The following is a 15,509-nucleotide window of genomic DNA, read 5'->3' as shown; positions in this document are numbered from 1 at the left end:
TTGAATTGCTTCTTTAATAACATTTTAAGCAATTGTAGAAATAAAACAAGGTATTCTAAAAAGACAGCTTCTTCCCTGCACACTAGTATTGTCAGAAACGTGGCGATGGAACAATGAGGCAGAGTGAAAGCAGCTGTGGTCCATGAATAGGTGCTGAGGAGATGCAGTGAGGCCGACGTAAAGAGGGTTCCTCGGTCTCTGAGCTGCTTATTCCCCTCAGCAGACACACACCTGGCAAGTCCTGAGCTCACGTCCCTGTTGGGCTCACTGTGCTCTGGTTGGTCACTACTTTTTTTTTTTTTTTTTTTGACAAGGCAGAGTTAGAGAGAGAAAGGTCTTCCTTTTCCGTTGGTTCATCCCCAAAATGGCTGCTGCAGCGATCCAAAGCCAGGAGACAGGTGCCTCTCCTGGTCTCCCATGCAGGTGCAGGGCCCAAGCACTTGGACCATCCTCCACTGCCTTCCCGGGCCACAGCAAAGAGCTGGCCTGGAAGAGGGGCAACCGGGACAGAATCCAGCGCCCCGATTGGGACTAGAACCCAGGGCGCCAGTGCCACAGGCGGAGGATTAGCCTAGTGAGCCGGTGCCGCGGCCCTACTACTTTTAAAGCCGTGGATTAGGCCATGATCATTCATATGAAGTTTTGGGGAATTTTCACATGCTGCCTTTGTACTTCAGTTGCATGTGTCTTCCTTTAATGATGTTTACATTTCAGAGTCCATCACCTTTTTCTTCTATTGCTTTATTTTGAAATAATTTTTGCTCGGCAGAAGGGTTAGGGTTGCCCTTCACCCAGACGCCTCCAACGCGGTGTCTACGTGACACTTAGCAAACCCAGACCTGAGTAATGGGGCTGGTCACTAGCTCCAGACCCATTCGAGCTCCCATTTTCCCACCGCTGTCATTTGCCTGTTGCTGCATCTAGTCCTCATGTCCCCGTCTCCTCCCCTGACAGATTCTCTCCTTCCATGTCTTGTACGACCTGGTCACTTTCGAAGCGCACTGGCCAGGTGTTTGTAAGTGTCCCATAACTTGGGTGTGCTGGCTGTTTTCTGACTGAGTTGATGGGTTTTAAAGACTCCGGGGTGGTGACACAGTTCTTACCACGCTGCATTAACTGGTGTGTGGCAGTAGCAGAACTTTGTACCTTGGCACGTTCTTCGCTGTAAAGTTGCTGTTTCCACAGTCCTTTTGTTAAGAGCCGTGAGTCACTAAGCCCAGTCTACACTCAGAGATAGGAGAATCAGGAGACTTTGGGGGTACCTGTTGTGACTTCCACAGTAATTAATGAATATCAGGAGAGAAACTTGGAGGCTATGTTTCTTCCAAACATTCTGCCCGTGAATTTATTACAGAAGTGTTACAATAGTGATGTTCCCTCATTTCTTCTACACGTACTTTTTGGATTATTTTGTAAAGAAAATGGGCTTTATTCACTGAGCATGAACAGTATATGTTTGTATCCTTTTGATGTGCTTCCATTATTTTTTTTTTTTAGCACTGCCTTACTTTTTGACACTGCACAGTGCTCCAGGAACATCTCGTATTCGCCTGTAGTCTAGAATCACATTTCTCCAGGGGCCCCAGGCCCATTTATTGGAGAATAGTATTAGAAACCAAGTCCTGGCTGCTGGGTACACTGGTTGCTACTGCGATGTCACTGTAGACCCTCTCAGTGGATGGAGCCCGAGAATCTGTAAATATCTGCCGGCCCATGCGTATGCACTTATCTGTAGAAATGTCAGTATTTACCAGTGTCTAGTTAAGTGAACATAAACATGTGTTCCTACTGATCCCTGACATGAATCCAACACCACAGGTTTATTCTAACACTCACTGCTTTTTCTGACAAAATCTGGCTTTCCTGTCTGTATTTACTTGTTTGTTCAACCCTAGGATACATACAGGTGCAGAATTGCTAAACCTGTGAAATTTAGCAACTTGTATTGTCTTTTCTGCCTGTGGCCTTACAGTATCCAGTCTAAACACTGTTTTTCTAAGCTATGTAGGCCAGCCTCTTAAACATTTTTTTAAAGTTATTTTCATTTTATTTGAATAGCAGAGACAGATGTTCCATCCACTGGTTCACTCCCTCAAGTGCCTGCAACAGCCAGACCTGAGCCACGCTGGAACCTTGGTTCAGGCTTCCCAGGTGTGTGGCAGGGACCCAAGTACTTCAGCTATCACCGGCTGCCTCCCGGGGTGAACGTTAGCAGAAGCTAGATCAGAAGCAGAGCTAGGACTTGACTCCTTCCAATCTGGGATACAGACATCCCAAAACAGCATCTTAACTGCCATGCCACACACACACCTCTAGCCAGTGTCCTTACTTTGAATGAGGTGTCTCATATTTGTAATATGTTGGGCTTATTTATCGAAGTTTGCATTTGCATTCCATACTGGAATCTGCAATATCCTGGTTTTTAGTTCATGTACAGTCTGTGGGTCTTGACAAATTGATATTCCTGGATCCAACAGGAGTGCCATACAGAAGTTCCTTCACCCTAAGATTTATGTAACCCTTCATAGTCCAGCCTTCCCCATGTCCCAGCCATTGACAAGCACTCATCTGTTTTCTATCCTGCAGTTTCTCACCATTTCCAGACTCATAAATGGAAGCTTACAATAATAAGTAGCCTTTTGAGGCTGGCTGTTCGTTCATGTATAGAATGCATGTAAGGTTCTTCTCTGTTGTTGCAAGAAACACAAGCTGCTTTCTTCTCACTGCTGAGTGGCATTCCATTATATAAATGAACCTGCTTATTTATCCATCTTTCTCTTGTAGGTAGCTGGGTTGTTTCAAGTTTTCGGTGAACATGAATAAAGCTGCTTTGACTAAACATGCATGGGTGTTCTCAATTCATTGGTGAAATACCTGTGAGTTGGATTGTTTGGGCATGAGGTATACATACATTTAATTCTAAATTATTTTCCAAAGGGCTTTACTATTTTGCATTTCTGCCAGCAGTAAGTCTGACTCTTGTTCTATATCCTCAGTTGTCATTCTTGTAAGCATGTAGTGATATAGCATTGTGGTATTATTTTATATTGCCCTAATACCTAATAATATGACTCTTTCCATACATTTTCCATTATATATCTTGAAGGGGTTTTGTTGCTGTTGTTGTTTTTAAATTTGAAAGGTAAAGAGAGATTGATCTTTCATCCGCTGGTTCACTTTCCAAATGCCTCCAACAGCTGGGGCTGGGCTAGGCCAAAGCCAGGAGCTAAGAACTCAGTGCAGGTCTCCACACGGTTGCTAGGAACGCAAGTATTTGAGGTGCCTCCCACAGTGCAGATTAGCAGGAAGCTACAATCAGAAACAGGACCAGAACTTGAACCCAGGTACTCTGATAAGGATACAGGTCATTCCCATAGTCTTTTTTTGAGTATATCTACTCAAAAATCTGCACATTTGAAAAATTGGGTTATTCTATTTTTTTTAATTAAGGCTTCTTTATTCTGTATATAAAATCTTCATGAGATATGTGACCTGCAAGTATTGTCCCCAAGCCTATAATTTATCTTTGTAGTCTTTTAATGCTGAAGTTGAATTTAGCTTTTGGAGCCAGGAACTCCCTCCAGGTCCCCCATACTAGTGGCATGCTGCCTCCCAGTTACAACAGCAGGAAGCTGGATCAGAAACAAAGGTAGGACTCAATCCCAGGCACTTTGTTATGGGAATGTGGGTAACCTATGTGATGGCTTAACTAGCTGTGCCACAATACCTGACCCTATTCTAGAAGTTGTAGTTTTACATTTGGGCCTGTGGTCTACTTAAGAGTAGGCCTACTAAGAGGTATGAGGTATATGTCAAGTTTCATTGTTTTTGTTTCAACATTCAATTTTCCAGGATTATTTTTTGAAAAGATTAAACTTTTCTTGGTTGAACTACCTTTTTCCAAACTCAGCTGACTCTGTTCATGTGAGTCTATGTCTGGGATCCCTGTTGTTCCACTAAATTATGCCTACCCTTTGCCCATACCAAACTGTCATGATTTGAACTCATGTTATACAAATCTTTCAACTTTGTTCTTTTCAGAATTGACAATTTTAGTTAGTTTTTCCATACAAATTTTTTCTTCTTTTAAAGATTTATTTATTTGAAAAGCAGAGCAACAAAGGAGAGACAGATGTTCCACATGCTGGTTCACTCCCCAAATGCTACAACTGCTAGGTCTGGGCCCTGCTGAAGCCAGAGACTGGAAACTCTATCCTGGTCTCCTGTGTGGGTGGCAGGGGCCCAAGGACTTGCTTGGGTCATCATGTGCTGCCTTCCAAGATGCATTCGCAGAGTCAGACTGGAAGTGGGACAGCCGGGACTTGAATTATCTATCACTCTGATAATGGAATGTGGGAGTCCAAAGTAGTGGCTTAATCTGCTCTGCCACAACACAGGCCCCTCCATACAAATTTTTCAAGTCAGTTTGTCAATATCGATAAAACAGCTTGTAGAGTTTTGGGTTGAGGCTGTGTTAACACCTGTAGATCAAACCAGGGGGAATTTAACAATATCTTAGCAATACTGAATCTTCTAATTCATGTATTCACTAGTATCTTTCTCCATTTAGATCTTGGTTTTCCAGTGTTTGTCTGTTCTTAGCATACAGACAGCATATATTGTTAGATTTACATCTAAGTATTCCTTTAATATTTTTTGGAGGGAATGCTATTGTAAATGCTATTTTTAGGTCTATAGCCCCATTGTTCATTGGTATAGGAATATAATTTTCACCGTGTATTTCTGACTTATTTCCTGTGACCTTTTTATAACTGATATTATTTCCAGGAGCTTTTTTGTTCATTCAGTGGCATTTTCTACAGAGACAATTATATCAATTATAGACCGAGCCATTTTATTTCTTTCTTCCAATCTATATGCTTTTTATCTTATTGAACTGCCTAGGAATCCAACTGTTGTTTCATTAACAACATGAGCTAAAGTATGATGGATTTTATTATTTTACCTATATTCACATATTTTAAGTTCAACCTCCTCCTTCTAACCTCAATTTGTAGTTCCTGTATTAAAGTGCTAGCTCCCAGGGAACACACAATGACAACTTTTTTCACTCTCTCTGTTACCATCCTCTCGTAACCCCAAAATAAAAACAAGAGTTCATGTGTTTTTATAATAGGATTTACTTTTCTTTTTTTTCTTAAAATATATATTTCTTATTAAGTTAAAACTAAGCACATTTAACACCATTATATTTCACATTCTTCAGCTTGAATGCTGACATCATCTGTTACTTGATGATTTTAGTTACTAAGTGTTATACACAGGGAACAAGTATTGATGTTTACCATGATGTAAACGACTACTGTCTCCCAGTCAAGGGTGCATCTGTGGGTGTCCAGAAAGATAGTTTCAACCTTTGTGAAAAGTTCAGGAACATCCTAGGAGTTTGCAGTTGATTTTGAAGGTTGGAATTGTCCTGCTTCAAATTTTTCTTTGAATTTTAAGTAGTCTCTTCTTTTATCAAAATATTTTATCTGTTGAGGAAACAAAGAGTTTGAAATAAGGGCAAGTGATGCAATTTAGATGAGCAAAAGCACAGACTGAAATCTAACTATTCAATATGAAAGAGACTTATATTCTAGAACATCTGAAACTAGGCGCCTGATGAATCCATCTCTGAGGAGGGAGGCCATGGACCAGTGGGTCCTAAGCCTTTTAGGTTACAGGTCCTGTTAAGAATCTGAATAACCCAGGAACCCAACCTACGTGCACATATGGAAGTCTTGCCAAGTTCAGAGTGCACACAGTGACAGGCCAAGAGCCTTCAGATTTAAAGATTAGGATTGCCCACTAATTAATTAAGCTATCGTTCAACAAGGCATTAAGCCCTTGACTGACTGCAATGGAAATTAAAAATGTTATCTCAAAAACTAAAAGAAGGTAGGGGGAGAAGGAAACAGGAAGGAGGGAAGAAAGGAAGGAAAGGAACATAATTATGTTTTTGGAACTGATCTATGAACTACATTGAATCTGTGAAAAAATATTAAAAATATATGAAAATGTACTCAATAAATAATAGGAAAATACAAATAAAAGATACAGGATTGTTTTCCTTATCAACTCTTAATTTCAACACACTTTATAATTTACCAGCCATGACATTTTTATCAAGTCTCATCCAGACACGTGCATTCAAGGAAACAGACACATAGTTTAATATTGTATTTATGAACCATAAGTGAATGGGTAGAAAAACTAAGTCAGTTAATGATCTGGCTTTATTTTTTAATTACAGCCTCCCTTGCCCATAGGGAATTTTAAAAATCTTAAAGCGCCATATCCTGATACAGTAAAATACAGAAAGTGGAAAAACGCCTAGGTGCCAAGCACAAAGCTGTCTGTCTGAGCTGCTCTGCAGAGACGGCCAAAGCAGACCACCACATAAGGCACTGTCAGGCCAGAGAACGCTAGTTCTTTGTTAAAAGCCTTTCTTAAGGTTGAATTCTTATGTACTTCAGTGGGGCTTCTGTCCTGCCCTGTATCCAGCTGGGATAGCAGACACAGACAGGCCAGCAGCAAAGCAAACCTTTCTCCCCCAAGGCATCCCAGGGCCCCGGGGTGTCCGGATGGACCCCTTCCCAGAGTGACTGCTGCTTTCTCATTCACTGGGAAACCTTGTTCTCTAAAATCATAGACTATCAGAAATTTGCTCTTTGAAGTTTTATCAGGGAGAATGAATAGCCCGCTTCTGCCTAGAGGATCTGAAGTGCTTTGACACTGAGAAGCAGCCTTGATCTGCAAACTCAAAGGCAGGACTTCAAATAGGGATTTCTGACGTGTCACTCAGTCTTCAACTTCGACAGCACCCTGGGCCCACGACCTGTTTATCTGCAGCTCTCTGCTCTGCTCTGAGGCCACCAAACACCGCTTCACTTCAATTCTACCTAACTCCATCCTTCCCCTCAGTCCTGCAGTGACTCTTTCTTTTTGGCGAGATGTTCACAGTTCCTCTGGGGCATGGTCTTCCTGCTAACTACACACTCCATCTATCAGACCACAGGTCTCTCCCTGGAGGTCTTAGCCTGGCTGGGCTGGGATGGATGTTATATCAAAAATATGGAATGATGAAGTAAAGTCTTTAACATTTCTGTGGCAAATTAATAATTTGGCATCTCCTGTTGCATCTACCTCGCAGGCAACTCTATGTAGAGGCCTCACCGACATTTCATTCCCAACCTGTCCAGTACTTGGCTCCTCTGGAAACGTTTCCCCTCTTCCTGTAACTATTCTTTTTTTTAAAGATTTATTTTTATTTATTTGAAAGACAGAGTTACAGAGACAGAGAAGTCTTCTATTCCGCTGGTTCACTCCCCAGATGACCGCAACTGATCTGAAGCAAGGAGCTTCTTCCAGGTCTCCCACGTGGGTGCAGGGGCCTAAGGACTTGGGCCATCTTCTACTGCTTTCCCAGGCCATTGCAGAGAGCTGGATGGGAAGTGGAGCAGTTAGGACTCAAACAGGTGCCCATATGGGATGCTGGCACTGCAGGCTGGGGCTTTAACCCACTGCACCACAGCACCGGCCCCTATTTTTTTTTAAATTAATTTATTTATTTGAAAGGCAGGGTTACACAGAGAGAGAAGGAGAGGCAGCCTTGCCCATATGTCTGCTTTCTCTGAATTTCCCACCATCCTTGAAATGCTACTCCTACAGAGCTATCCTGAACATGCTTCCTTCCTGTGAGTCTTGCTTTCATGCCACTGCACGCACCACCCTCTGCCTGGAAAACTCTCCTCCCCAGCCGCCTTCCTCCATCAACTAAGAGTCCAATATCCTCAACATGCACTTTCTCTAAAAGGCTAATAATTAGCAAGCATTTACTGAGATGCACTGGATACATATAAGCTACCACCCTCTAAAACATTAAATAAGAGCCAGGACAGTACCGTGAATACCAAAATACTGAATTTTCAGACATTTCAGAAATTTATAAAAAAAAGATCATTTCTCAACTTGATGCTAGGATCAAATATCCTACATGTTCCGTTGCTCTGTGGAAGACCACAGAGGTACATGGGATCCTTCCTAAGTTCTGAACTACAGCAGACTTTAAGTAGGACCATACATGACTCATATTGATGAGTCCTTTGTAACAGATAAGCTAGTACCAGAGAAAAGGAATTCACTTCTGTGACAGCTAGCAGGAAGTAAACACCATACTTATCATGTAACTTGTGTTTTTAGTATTTTAGGATAGGACTATGTATTACAAATCAATTTGGTCTTCTATTTTTAATCTTTGTTATTTGTGACTTTAGCTAAGTAAAGGATGCAAACTTTGGAATCGTAAAGCACTATATTTCGTATTTCAATCTCCTCTCTACTGGTTGGCTGATCTTGGACAATTTCACCTGTGTGAGCTATAGTTCTTACAGTGTATAAAACAATTACAACACTGTTCCATAAAAATTAATCAAACTGGACCGGCACTGTGGTGCAGTGAGTAAAGCTGCTGCCTGCAGTGCTGGCATCCCATATGGGTGCCAGTTCAAGTCCCAGATGCTCTACTTCCAATCCAGCTCTCTACTATGGCCTGGGAAAACAGCAGAAGATGCCCCAAGTTCTTGGGCCCCTGTACCTCCGTGAGAGACCTAGAAAAAGCTCCTGGCTCCCAGCTCCTGGCTTCCCATCAGCCCAGCTCTGGCTGTTGTGGCCATTTGGGGAGTGAACCACAGATGGAAGATCTCTCTCTCTCTGCCTCTCGAACTCGCCTTTCAAATAAAATAAATCTTTTTTAGAAATGAATGAAAATTAAATCTTATGAAAATACGGGCAGATATTTGGTACAGGGCTGAGATGCTGCTTGGGATACCTGCATTCCCTACAGGAAGGAGTGCCTGGGTTTGAATCTCAGCTCTACCCCTAGATTCTAGCTTCCTGCTAAGAAGCATGTATGCTGGGAGATGGCAGGTGATGACGCAAGCCCCTGAGGCCCTGCCATTCATATGGGAGACCCAGATTGAGGCTGCTGGTCCAGCCCTGGCTGTTGTAGACATTTCAGGAGTGAAACAGCAGACAGAAGATGTGTGTCAGTCAGTCTCTGTCTCTCTTTCAAATAAAATGAAAAAAAAAAATTTAAAACTAGTTTCTTTAAAAAAATAAATAATAAGCTGGGACCAGCGCTGTGGCATAGCAAGTTAAGCCGCCTCCTGTAGCCCTGACATCCCATTTGGGCGCCAGTTTGAGTTCTGGCCGCTCCACTTCCAATCCAACTCCCTGCTAATGTGCCTAGGAAAGTAGCGGAAGATGGCCCAAGTGCTTGGGCCCTATACCTACGTAGGAGACCTGGAAGAAGCTCCTGGCTCCCCTGGCTTCAGATCAGCCCAACTGTGTGAACCAGTGGAGGAAAGCGCTAACTGTGCTTTTCAAATAAATAAATTAAAAAAAAAAACAAAACAAAAAAAAACAAAACAAAAAAAAAAAAACAACTAATGAAAACAAGGTGTCTCATCCACTCACCCAGAACAGACTCAAATGATATTTCCAGTTCCTCCCCATCTTCTATCTCCCCACACTCTCACACTCATGATCTCTGGAAAGACCATCAGCTTTTATTTTACAGCAACTGGGTAAGACTCCAACAAGGTAACACCTGAGAAGGGAGCAAAACACTGAAACTGAAGTGGGAAGGCTGCGAGAGAGCAGGGCTGAAGAGAACGGTGCAAACAGGAAAGGCATCCCTCTCGAATGCTGCAGCAGTCAATGAGAATAGCTGGCTGCACGCCAGATATGGAGGCCTCTCCTGGCCTCTATCCCTTACTCCTGAACTCGACGAGTGCTCGTGGTCTCCTGTATCCCTCAGAGTACAAGCCACCATCCCCGGCTTCTTGTCTCCTTTCTCACCTAACTCCTGTTCTTCTCTCCTTACTCATCCTTAACACATCAGGGCTGTCCCACAGTAGGGTTGTTATGCGCTATTCTGCCTGAAATCTCACCAGATACCTGTACATCTGCTCCCCAGCCTTTCCAATATCTGTGCAGCTTCTTGCTAAGGCCTTTCTTTCTTTTCCATATGTATGTGTGTGTATGCTTTAAAAAAAAAAGATTAATGTATTTACTTACTTAAAAGGCAGAGTACCAGGGCAGAAGCTAGATCTTCTACCTATTGGTTCACTCCCCAAGTGCCCACAGCAGCTGGGGCAGGGCCAGGCAGAAACCAGGGGCTGAGAATGCCATCCTGTCTCCCACATGGGGAGCCAGAACCCAAGTTCTTGGGCCATGATCCACTGCCTTGCCAAGCGCATCAGCACGAAGCTGGATCAGAAGCAGAGGAGCCCAGACCCACACTGGCACTCTAATGTGGGGGGCAGGCATCCGAGGCGGCAGCTTAACCCAGCGTGCCACAATGCCTGCCCTGGACAATGGCTTTCCTGACTGCCCTATCTCAACTTGCAAACAACCGCCATGCTTCCCACCCTGGCACCTCTATATTACTTTTCATCAGATCACACATCACTATTAACACATCTTAATTTTACTTCCTCTCTCTTCTCCACCCTAGAATGCATGCTACATAAGAGCTGAGCACTTTATCCATTTTTTCTTTGTATTTTTCTATGACACACAGTAAATACCTGTGGAATGACTGAATAGGATATGGACTGAAAAAAAGGGGTAGGGGACAGAAGCCAGATTCCAGTGGAGCAATCATCTGTATTTGGGAGGTCTCATTCCATACCATCGAGTCACCAATAGGCAGGCCCTGCATTCTTGGATTTTTCTTTAAGAAATACTCCTTTTACAAATCATCTCATCATGTTACTTTTCTTGTTAGGAGGCAAACCTGTGGTCTCCACTCCACAAGCAGTGACTGTAATGCGCACACTTTCATGGATCAATTTCACAATGATAGGCACAGGAAGAACTGTGTGGGGTCTGGAATCAGCCTTCTGAGTTCCAATCCTGGCTCTGTGCTTACAAGTGACTTCATTTCAATGTGCCTGTATCCTCATCTGTAAAACTTGCTACGAGAATTCTATGGGGGATAAATGCGATAGATGACGCAGCACTCCAAGGGCATAGAGAAGATGCTGGCCTAGAGTACGGGCTCAATAAAAGTTTGTTGTGATGAGGACACAGTGACCTGGAGAAAGGGTGGGTCCTCAAGGCATGGCACTCAGCTTGCCTAAGAAGGGGAGACAGAGGATAATCAAACCAACCTGCTGGCTGTTAAATCCTTTACAGCACAGCGAAGAGAAGTTACCCTTGGAAGCAGGGAAGAGGGAGACTCTACGAGCCATTGGGTTGAAGAAAAACAAGGGGGGTTAGGGTGGCAAGTTCCAGGCTTGGGTTACCCACCAGAATCACTTGTGGAGCCAGGGCCCCTATATAGGAAGTTGTGGTTCCATTTCTAGAAATTCATCAGCTCTGATGTAAAAGCTGGGACATGATGTTTAGTAGAACGTCCCAATGATTCTGATGTGTAACCCGATGGAAAGTCACAGCTAGGCTGAAAAACACAGGTCTCACGGTGAGTAACAGAACAATATGGGGATGTATAGGGGTGGGACATGGCAGAGCTCGGCATCATCGGCCCTGACCCCACCCAGCTCTGCGTGGCCATGGGCCCACAAGGTCACAAAAGACTCATGTTTGATGTCAGCCCCAAGTCTTGACATTTTCCATCTACTTTTTCTTTTTTCTTAAAAGATTTAGTTATTTAGAGAGAGGGAGAGCAGAGAGAAAGGTCTCTTCCATCCACTGGTTCACTCTCCAAATGGCCACAATGGCTAGAGCTAGCAGATCCAAAGCCAGGTGCCACGAGCTTCTTTAAGGTTTCCCATGTGGGTGCAAGGGACCAACACCTGGGCCATCTTCTGCTGCTTTTCCCAGGCCATTAGCGGGGAGCTGGATGGAAAGTGGAGCAGCTGGGACATAAACCGACGCTGATATGGGATGCTAATGCTGGTGCTATGGCGTAGTGGGTTGCGACTTTACCTGCTATGCCACAGCACTGGCCTCTTCCACCTACTTCTCTCTCTCTCTCTTTTTTTTTTTTTTTTTAATTATTTGACAGAGTTATAGACAGTGAGAGAGAGACAGAGAGAAAGGTCTTCCTTCCATTGGTTCACTCCCCAAATGGCCGCTACGGCTGGCGCTGCGCCAATCCGAAGCCAGGAGCCAGGTGCTTCCTCCTGGTCTCCCATGCGGGTGCAGGGGCCCAAGCACCTGAGCCATCCTCCACTGCTCTTCCGGGCCACAGCAGAGAGCTGGACAAGAAGGGGAGCAACCGGGACTAGAACCCGGTGCCCATATGGGATGCTGGTGCCGCAGGCGGAGGATTAACCAAGTGAGCCACAGCGCGCCCCCCCCCCTTCTTAAACCAAGTATTGTAGGGGCTGGGATTATGGCACAACCAGTGGAACCGTCACCTGCGACACCAACATCCCATATGGGCACCGGTTCATGTCCCATCTGCTCCACTTTTGATCCAGCTCCCTGCTAATGGCCTGGGAAAAGCAGCAGCAGGCCCAGGTGCTCAGGCCTCTGCCGCCCCTGGAGAGACCCAGATGAAGCTCTTGGCTCCTGGCTTCAGCCTGGCTCAGCCCTGACTATTATGGCCAGTCAGAGAATGAACCAGCAGATGGAAAACCTCTCCCTCCCTCCCTTTCAAGTAAATAAATAAATCTTTAAAAACATAAAACAAACTAGGAGTTGCTCTCAATGTATTCATCTAAAATTAAAACCACAGGGGCCGGCGCTGTGGCTCACTTGGTTAATCCCCCGCCTGTGGCACCAGCATCCCACATGGGCACCAGGTTCTAGTCTCGGTTGCTCCCCTTCTGGTCCAGCTCTCTGCTGTGGCCCGGGAGGGCAGGGGAGGATGGCCCAAGTGCTTGGGCCCCTGCACCCACATGGGAGACCAGGAAGAAGCACCTGTTTCCTGGCTTTGGATAGGCGCAGTGCTGGCCATAGCAGCTATTTGGGGAGTGAACCAACAGAAGGAAGACCTTTCTTTCTGTCTCTCTCACTGTCTATAACTCTACCTGTCAAATAAATTAAAAAAAAATTAAAACTACAGATGTATAACATTTCTCTGTTAATTCACATCTAATCCAATCAGAGTTCAGGTTTTCAAGTTAAATATTTAACCTTTATGACAATCCCATGACAGGTTGCATGGTGCAGGTTTTACAGAGGAAGAGTTCATGTAAAGCCGTTTCTACTCACTGCATTCACCCCCAGCTCAGCCCACCAAAATGACCTCCACCTCCCCCACACCTTTCCTTTGATCTCCCTCATGGCCTCAGGGGACTGACTGACCCACTTAAGAATTTCAGGAGTGTTAGGTGCTCAGGGGTCACGGGGGGTTGGTGACCACACTGTTGGACAGTGCAGATAGCTTCTCTGTTACACAGGAAATCGTGGCAGCACAGCCAGCTCTGGGGTCCTGACTTAGGCATGACATTGAACAAGTCACTTAGAAAATGACATTGACCTCACCAAGTTATCATGAGAATTCAGTGAGGGCAGGTTCCTACATGCAGCCTCTCCTGCGGATCCTGATACACTGAGGCCCTGAACGCTAGTCCCGTTGCACCTGCCCTGGGCACCTGTCGCTCCCCTGCCTTTGCTCACAGAGTGCCCTTCTCTTATTCTGCCACTCTGATACCATCTTAGGTGGGATCCTGTCTGGCCTCGCTGCTCCAAATTCCCTCTGCCCTCGTGCCAGCAGAGTTCATGCCTGAGATGGCAGAACAGCTGTGCCTGCGTGTGTCTGTGTCCACTGAGGACCCTGGCTGTGTCTGGACGGTTTGTTAGCACCCTTGGATTTCGCTGCTTTTCTGGGAGGTTGTCTTTTAAATCACTTTCCCCGCAAGACTGAACTGCAGGCTTTGTGCGTGTGCCAGGTTCCATCTCGGGGATGGATCAACCCCTGTGGATGGGTACTGACTGGAAGACCCTCAGAGGCAGGAATTCCTGGAAACGTGATGGATCTTGGTGTTGCCACCGCTCCACGCAGAACAGGCACAAAAGCACCTGGTAACTGGATGAGCAGCCTCCTCACCACGCTGAGCGTCACACACTGCCACATGACAGCGGCGCTTGTGACCACCACAGCACTTCCCACACAGGACCACTTACCAACCTCAGTAACATCATCTTCCTTTTCTGATCCCTCCACACTAAGGGTGGGCAAAACATGGATGCCTGTCACGGACGCAGATCCACCATAGGAACCTTTCACTTCTTCTCCTGGCCAATCCTTTCTTTATATTTTGGGTCTACAACGACATGATTCTGGGAGACCAACTGGCAATGCTTTCTGACAGCAGCGCTAACCTAATACACCGGACAACTCCTGCCCAAGGCTAGGAGGAAGCACTAACCTTGCAGAAGCAGGCTGGAGATTTTTGGTTATGGTTCCTACGTTTGTTTGATTTGCGATGACCTTTAAGGTGCCAGCCTGCTTAAGTACAGGAAAACAAGCCTGAGGCAATAACCATTGCTCCTGGAAGGCACTGTCCACTGGCCTGCCTCCAGCAGGCAGCGCTGGGTCTCCGCGCCCACCACACACACTGGGAGCTCCGTGTGCGTTAGCAGTGCAAGTGTGACTTACCCACTGTTGCGGACAGCTGGATTCAAACGAGCTCCTTAACTTCCTGCACTGAGAAGCGTCCTCCATGTGCTCATCTAAACACTTCCAGTACTCATCGCGGGCTCCCCAGCAAGCTTGCCTTTCCTTCATAGTCGGGGCCGCCATTCCTCTTGGGAGCAAGCTGTCGGACAAAACATTCCACACGCACAACAGACTTGTGATGTGAAGGAAAGACACGGAGAGAAAAAGACCGCCATTCCCTCCTGCTCCCTTTCTGTTTAAGTTATGCCTCGGAATTGTAATGAAGCAACTGACGGGACCAAAGATCCCCCGCAACACACACCGCACCAAGTCCTTCTCGGGCTCGGTCCCACCCTGCTCGGGGTGACCACGCGCCGAGAAGGGGAAAGCAGTGACGGGCGAGTGTCAGGGTCACAACGGATACAGGGAAGCCGCGTTGGAAGCGGGCCCGCGCAGTTCTGCTGCTCTCCCGGGCAGCTCGCGTATTCTCTCCGGGCCTGTTTTCTCATCGCTAAAACCGGGCTAGCAGGGTCCATTTTACAAACGTGTGCGGGGACACACACTAAGCAACAGCACGAGCACTACCGCGTTCCGCAGACACACAGCCTGCGGCTCGGAGACAGGAAGGGAACTCCCGGGGACACACTCCACGCGCCCCGCCCGGTCCCGCCAGCAAGCTGACCTCTCCGCCCGCCCGGGTCTGGCTTCCCTTCGGCGCCCACAGGAGGAGAGGCTCACGCAGCCCAACAACCAGCGGAGGAGGGCGCGTGCCAACTGGCTCGGGATCACGCGGCACCGTAGACCTCACCACCACCACCAGCAAAAAAAAAAAAAAAAAAAAAAAAAACCACAAAAAGCACCGCACGCGGCGAAACAGCCAGGCTCCTATTGACCCTTCCGGGCTGCCGTTCGCTTTTTCAGGGAGGGC

General features: G+C 45.9%; 1 protein-coding gene across 1 annotated transcript; it reads right to left on the bottom strand.

Moving 5' to 3' along the window:
- Nucleotides 1-5,112: 5,112 nt before the first annotated feature.
- COA6 (cytochrome c oxidase assembly factor 6) lies at nt 5,113-15,501 on the bottom strand. Its single transcript, XM_002717328.5, has 3 exons — nt 15,264-15,501; nt 14,582-14,741; nt 5,113-5,495 (listed from the first exon to the last, which is right to left on the bottom strand). Exons 2-3 carry the CDS (start codon nt 14,723-14,725, stop codon nt 5,400-5,402), a joined length of 240 nt encoding a protein of 79 aa, XP_002717374.1. The 5' UTR covers nt 14,726-14,741; nt 15,264-15,501; the 3' UTR covers nt 5,113-5,399.
- Nucleotides 15,502-15,509: the final 8 nt, after the last annotated feature.

Source organism: Oryctolagus cuniculus, chromosome 13, assembly GCF_964237555.1.
Source record: "Oryctolagus cuniculus chromosome 13, mOryCun1.1, whole genome shotgun sequence".
Taxonomy (NCBI): domain Eukaryota; kingdom Metazoa; phylum Chordata; class Mammalia; order Lagomorpha; family Leporidae; genus Oryctolagus; species Oryctolagus cuniculus.
This window is presented reverse-complemented; position numbering and strand designations above follow the sequence as displayed.

What these genes read in the sequence shown, in the direction of transcription:
- COA6 (XM_002717328.5), bottom strand. Translation starts at nt 14,725, where the DNA reads ATGGCGGCCCCGACTATGAAGGAAAGGCAAGCTTGCTGGGGAGCCCGC. An exon ending in CCAGCTGTCCGCAACAGTGG is followed by an intron (nt 5,496 to 14,581) that starts GTAAGTCACACT and finishes TTTCCTCAACAG; the next exon opens with ATAAAATATTTTGATAAAAG.